This window comes from Ipomoea triloba, chromosome 4 (assembly GCF_003576645.1).
Source record: "Ipomoea triloba cultivar NCNSP0323 chromosome 4, ASM357664v1".
NCBI lineage: Eukaryota > Viridiplantae > Streptophyta > Magnoliopsida > Solanales > Convolvulaceae > Ipomoea > Ipomoea triloba.
Genome location: NC_044919.1, coordinates 9092301 through 9099196, shown reverse-complemented (window position 1 = coordinate 9099196; position 6896 = coordinate 9092301). Strand labels below are relative to the sequence as shown.

The window sequence follows — 6896 nt, the reverse complement described above, 5'->3', positions numbered from 1 at the left end:
AGGGCCTCATACTCTAAGAAACAGACAAAGAGGCAACTCACCTTCCCGGTCTCGAGGGTGAATGTCCTTGTCCATCTAATCGAGTGATCAGGAAGTCTCTATAGTCACGTAGTCTACCTGGTGAAGAACTGGGCTACTCAGTAACTAGTCAACTAACTGGCCTATCTGGTCGAAGCATATATGCATTATATGTACCTATAGATTTATTACAATATATATATATATACACACACACATACATACTAACATACCGGTGTAGTTAGGAGAACCAAGTGACAAACAAGTTAGCTAGCAAGGCTTTGCTCCATGCACATGGGTTACAGGTGCTTAACTATGCACCTCGTTCATCATATAGTTGCTTATTAATAATAGAATGGGAGTGGAAAACAATTAATCTCCAATTAAAACTTGGTCATATTAATAGTCAACGAAAGTAGACATAAAATAACACACATTATTGTGGTGCACTATACCATTTTACATTTTTACTTATGGTTCAACAGGCTGAAAGTGAACGCAAGTAGTTGGACTATATGGGCATATAAAAATGACACCATTGACAACGACCTTATCCCAATCAAACCACAAAAAAATGGCACAACTGGAGGCAACTGCCGACCAAAAACGTTGTACACATAAAAAAAACATATAGATGGGATGTAGCCACAGCCGCCCTGGTTCCCTATACTGCTAGGCTACTCAAACAAATGTGGATGGGATATATGGATACGCTACAAACTACAAAGATTTTGTAAATCTTGTGACGAAGAACATGACCCCATCTTGACCACACAACAACGTGGTATATACAATTATTAAATCAATCCCTGCATGTGATACAAGGGCCACATTCAGTGTAATTGATAGGATCCAAGTCACAAGAAAATATTAAAAAGCACATGTATCATTAAAGCCTATACCCTTTCAACCACATGGCTCATGACAAACCGTGATCCAAGGTCATAAAATATAAAGTTATTGCTTAGAATTGGGGCAACCCAAGCTAAATTCATTGAACTACCTTGATTTAAATCGATCAGCTTATATTCCTTTACAGGCTAAGATATTAGAGTTTCATTCAGTGCACACTTTTACATAACTGTGAATTTTGCAGGCTAGAATAACAAAGCATATCTTCTTGATTTAAATCAATCAGCTTATATTCCTTTACAGGCTAAGATATTAGAGTTTCATTAAGTGCACACTTTTACATAACTGCGAATTTTGCAGGCTAGAATATAACAAAGCAAGCTTCATCCAGAACATATGTTCACGTAGCAGCTATGGACTTTTCCATTAATCAAAGAAATTACAAATTTGCCCATAGAGTTAACAACAGGGAACAAATTATAGAACGATAAGAGGCAGCAGCTGAGATTGATAGGCAAAATAAGCACAGAGGTGGTGAAAAGGTGCACATTTATAGTAAAAAGGAATAAAAACTACAAAGATAAAGATTATAAGCAATATATGAAGCATAAGAACCATAGCTAAAACTAAAGCAATGCAAGAATTGGAGGATTAAAATGAAAAAGATCAGATGTGGTAAAAAAACAGCTAGCTAGCTAGCTTATAGGACAGCCACAACAAAATGCACTCACAAAAAGGACTAGCTTTCACATCATATCTCACAAACCAAATCCATCCTTTCAAAATTTCACCACTTGAAATAGGGACATGAAATTTGGACATATAGTATATAGTAAATGAGAAAACCATAAAAACTCCTATGTTAGGAAAACTTCTTTTTGGAATTCTGTTCTAATCATGACCAATCACAACTAAGTTCAAAATTCCCTAAGTAGATTATGATTGAAACAAAGCAACTATGATCCCCTAACCATCTAGGCCATTACAACAATCCCTAAGCCTTAAGCGGACTCGACTTAAAAAAAAAAAAAAAAAAAAATAGTTCCACAAGATGCTGTAAACTACTCACCACTAGCTACCCTATATCCACAGGCTTCGTTACTCGGGATCCCATCCTTTCCTCCCATCCTTTGCCTCCTCATCTCCAAAACCTTTCTGTGAGAATTGGAATGAACTGCAGCTGAAAAGGTAGGGCTATTTGCGGGGCGATACTCTGGCAGGAGCCTACCAGACTTGTACCGCACCCCACAGGCATTACACAACGTCTTTGGCCCCGTGGGGCCAGCCCGCCATTGTGGAGTCTTATCAACCCCGCAATGCTGGCACCTCCTTCCTATGGCAGGAGTTTCCTCCGGAGTTGCTGGTAGCTCTTTGAACGATGACCGTTTCTTATTGTTCTTGTTTTTCACATGGTTGACCCACAGGCAGTTCCTGGCGGGCAAGTACCCAATGCCAGCTTCCCGTCTTTTCCTGTTCTTGCTCCTGGGGCGCGTAGGATAGGTAACTGGCACTCGCAGGCTGTCGTAGCAGCTGATCATACCATTGCCACCGCTATTGCTATTACTATTGCTATTGCTGGTACTACTGCTATTCTCCAAAACAGACACTGGGCTCTTGTGATCGAATAACGGGTTATCCCCGAAAATGTCAAAACATGTCTCAACACCCGGGAATGCATCCTTGTTTGACAACCACTCCAGTTCTTCCTCCATATCTTCCTGGAAAAACAAAACCCATAACCCATCTCAGTACAAAGCACTATATCTTCCTTCATTTGAATTCCATTAAAGATTGCTTTTTTAAAAACAATCTTTTAGGCAGGGTTTATTTCATAGATTGATGAATCACCACCAAAGTCCAAACACCAGCATTTAGTCAATTCATTCCTTGAATTCCTCAAAAGTTTAATTGTAATATCTCATTTTCTTGGTAATTAAGTATATGTAATAAAAACAATTGAGATTAAGCAAATTTGGGAATCTAATTCACAATTCACAAAGTTTGAAACTTGAGGTGGAAATTCCCAGGTGGGGATTGATTTATGCAATTTGACAAATTGGGGAAACCGTTACAAAGGGGCAAAAGTGTCCTTTCGGCGCACTGAAAATGCACCGCATGTGAGCGTTGGAGCAGATAAGGGCATTTATTTATACAGCTCAGATATCGTGATAACCGAGGGACCCAACAATAATCTCGCCTTTAAAAACTTTTCAAATTTGCCCCAAAAAATATTCTTTTTTTTCAAAACTGCCCTTAATTCCGTTTCTTGACTTTCGTCTACTTCCGCAAATCCATGCTTATTACAGTAACGTTTAGGGTTACAGGGACAAAATGGTCAAACACAAAAAATAAAATAAAAAATTCAATTTTCAAATGCCCACCATTCAAAGTTTAATTACAGAAAATGACACTCGCGTGCAGAAATGGGACAGAGAGCTATCAGCCACCACCTCTGACTCGGCCGCCTCGTGTTAGTGAGTGACAGTACGGGTCAACTCGTCCGAGTCGACTCACCGCGCCGCCGCCGAGTCAAGCCTATTCCGACCACACAACCAGGCGAATCCCCCCGGACTCGTCCGAGTCAAGCCAAAACGCGGACACAAACACACAGAGAAAAGGATTAATCGGAAGGAGCGAGACTTACAGGGAAGTCATCAGGGTTAACGGATTTTGATGACCCCAAGGAAGACGAAACGACAGGTGAAGTGCCAATGGCGGCGGCGGCGGCCTGGTTCTTCTCTCCTTCACCCTCGTCCAAGGTAAAGTTCAGAAGGTCATCGCCGTCGACCATGAAACACGCGTCCAATTTCATTTCCGCGAAGAGAAGAGAGACTACACTGGTCTGGGTTTGGTTGCGGAGATATAGAGAGAGAGGGGGGAAAATTGAGGGTAGAGAGAGAGAGGTTACTTTCTCTTTCCTCTCTCTTTCTTTAAGGGGAGAGAGAGAGAAACGAGGGTGTATTATTATCAATCAAAATGGCCAGGACGGCAACAGGGTGGACAATTTTTTATTTTTATTTTTTTTCCTTATCGGAGAAATTCTTTCCTACTTTGCCCATAGTCTTTCCTATGTGTGTACCAGCACCCTTTTTTCCCTTTATGGAGAATAGCACAATATTTATTGTATTTATAACTTTTTTGGAAAGTCTCAAATTTATTTCTTAAGTTGGGCTAATTTCATAATTCAATCGAAAAAATATTAAAATTGAATCAAATTTTATTTAAAGTTAGTTTCAGTAATGGTCAATTTACTATTGATATTCATCAATTTTTATGATCGATTTTTAATTATACTATAAATAGTTATTAAGTATTGACTTTTACCAATTTTTATTATCGACTCTCAATTTGATCATAAATAGTCTCTTAACTATTGATTTTGTTTCAAATTTGATCATATAGTTAGATATCGATTTAGTAAACATTAAATTTAAGAATAATAATGTAGGAATTAAGTTATTCACATTTCCATTAATGATGAACCAAATTTATTATTTTTATAAACCCAATTTGTATATATCAATAACAAATCAATTTTTCGAGTTAATTCTGTTTTTGGTCATATGTTTATAGGTGACAGTTCATTTTTGGTCATTTTTTCAAAACATCCCTCTTTGGTCCTAGTTTTATTGTGGCATGGCCATTTTTTGTCCTTCATCAACAAAATTGTTTAAATTCTATAAAATACAAAGGGCATTTAGGTCATCAATTATGAATTTTTTCTTTAAAAAAATAAAAATATAGTGTGTCAACCCACTTTATATTAAAAAATCAAAATGTCCTTGTATTTAACGATATTTCAACAATTTTGTTGACGAATGACCAAAAATACTGATAATTTTATCAGGATCGGATCCATCATAAATAGGGTATAGAGATATAGAACGGGGGTAGGAAAATAGTAAATTTTATTATTCGGGGGAGGATACAAGACCACTTGACCAAAAGAGTCTTCCTGACCTGAGGTGTGTCTTATAAGGAGTTAAGGACCAACCCCCCTCTTTTTATAATGTCAACAACCCATCCTGAACCACTCACGTGTCAACGAACCATAACCCATCAGTTCCAGTCAGACATGTGTCCCATGTTGTCCCCCTGTCGTCAACAACCTTAACCACCCTGTCCAGCCACCAAGCACCACGAGGTAGCACGACCAGCCGCCACCTAGGGCGATTAGCCGCGCCCTTGGGGCGTTGGGGGGCGCCTTGTCCCCAGGCAACGCGTCGGAGACGATCAGCGCCTACCACTTGCCGCTTACCCCCGCCTTGCACCATTTTGTGTCCTGCCTTGTGCTCCTTCTTCTTGGACCTTGATATGCACCGCCTTGTACCCTGCCTCTCTCTTGGGCTCCTGGTTGCTTGCTTCCATGTCTGCCGCCCACGTCACATGGCTTCCTAACCCAATGAGATTTGGGTCCAACCTCTTTCCATCCCCAGCCCCCCCCCCCCCCTCCCCACTTGGCTAAGGCTTTCCAATAAAATGGGCCTCGGGGTCCCATGGCCCCATCAAATACTATGACTAAAGGATGATGTTCTAAATAAAATAACTAAAAGTTTACTGTACATATAAATCTAGGACAAAAAATAGAATTAACTTCAATTTTTATATTCTTACCCTTGAATTTAATGTTTACTAAACGAATGTTTAACTGGAAGATCAAATTTAAAACAAAATCAATAGTTAATCAATAATTTATAGTTAAACTAAAAGTAAATAATAAAAATTGATAAATATCAATAGTTAATAAACCATTTATGGTTCAATTAAAAGATAAAATTAATAAACGTCAATAGTTAAGAAAACATTCTTAAAATTAATTATTTTTACTGAATAACGACTATTTTTTCTTGTTCATACTTTCTCAACCTAATGAAGCAAAAAGAGTCAATGCCCTACTAAAGTTTGAAATTATGATCCTATTTGAAATAGCTAAAATCATACCATTCAATCACAAGTTCATTTGGTCACTGATTATTGACTTAAATAGTTTTGAACAATCAAAAATTAAAATATTGAATACAAACAATTGTGGGTATCTTTTGTTTGATAAAATCACAGTAATGACTACGTTAAAATCTTTTAATTTTTCTAAGATAACCATAGTTGTGAGTTGTGATGTCACCAAGCCGAAACAACCACGTTTGTCTCTATCTAAAATTCTTAATTTATTCTTAACTTTATGTTCAAATTTGTCTAATTCATTAAGGCAAATCAATGTCTATTCTAAAATAAGTCGCCAGACCAATAGTAATATGTTAAATAATAACATTAGTACATAATTGCACTATAATAATGATTTATGGCACATCATTAAGAGCAATGTCATTCTTTGCGAGAAACTAATACAGTTGGCTTAACAAGACCTAAAAACTTAAGTATTATGGCCTAAAAAGCATGATAAAAATCATCCTAATTAGTCAAAAATAGATAAGTCCAATAACCAAATTAAAGCAAGCTAGTCCGATAGATCAAGTCCCTAAACTAATATTTGTTTCACAAGTGTTCTAGAACAAATTAAAATATACAAGGTAGTAGAGATTGCAATTTGCCTTGTGTCCCATTCCCGATGGGGATCCTCGATCCCTGTCCCGACGGGAATAGAAATGGGAAAAATTTTCGAGAAATAGAGACGGGGAATGTATGTAATTTCTTGTCGGGAATGGGGATACACCTCCCTGCCCACCCTGTCTCCGAATAATTATTATAATTTTAAAAGTATATATATATATATATATATATATATATATATATATATATATATAAAATTTAGACATTTAAATTGATTAAATAACGTTTTAATTTTATATTTATTAATGCAAATCCGTTAATTTGTTAAAATTAAAATTTTAAAATGTCAAAATTTTTAATTGAGTTCGATAGTTTGAGGTTTTAGGATTAGGGTCAAATTTTAAATTGATAAAAAAATCAATTGAATTAGTACAAAATCAATTAGTATGACGTATCAAATGAACTAGCTCAATTAACATTCGTACTAATTTGTGATAATTGATGTGGGATGTGTTTTG

General features: G+C 36.8%; 1 protein-coding gene across 1 annotated transcript; it reads right to left on the bottom strand.

The window, feature by feature from the left end:
- Nucleotides 1-1592: 1592 nt before the first annotated feature.
- On the bottom strand, nucleotides 1593-3824 carry LOC116016954 (GATA transcription factor 1). Its single transcript, XM_031257433.1, has 2 exons — nucleotides 3515-3824; nucleotides 1593-2588 (listed from the first exon to the last, which is right to left on the bottom strand). The coding sequence occupies exons 1-2, from the start codon at nucleotides 3680-3682 to the stop codon at nucleotides 1932-1934; spliced, it is 825 nt and encodes a 274-aa protein (XP_031113293.1). The 5' UTR covers nucleotides 3683-3824; the 3' UTR covers nucleotides 1593-1931.
- Nucleotides 3825-6896: the final 3072 nt, after the last annotated feature.

What these genes read in the sequence shown, in the direction of transcription:
- LOC116016954 (XM_031257433.1), bottom strand. Translation starts at nt 3,682, where the DNA reads ATGAAATTGGACGCGTGTTTCATGGTCGACGGCGATGACCTTCTGAAC. An exon ending in TTAACCCTGATGACTTCCCT is followed by an intron (nt 2,589 to 3,514) that starts GTAAGTCTCGCT and finishes TTGTTTTTCCAG; the next exon opens with GAAGATATGGAGGAAGAACT.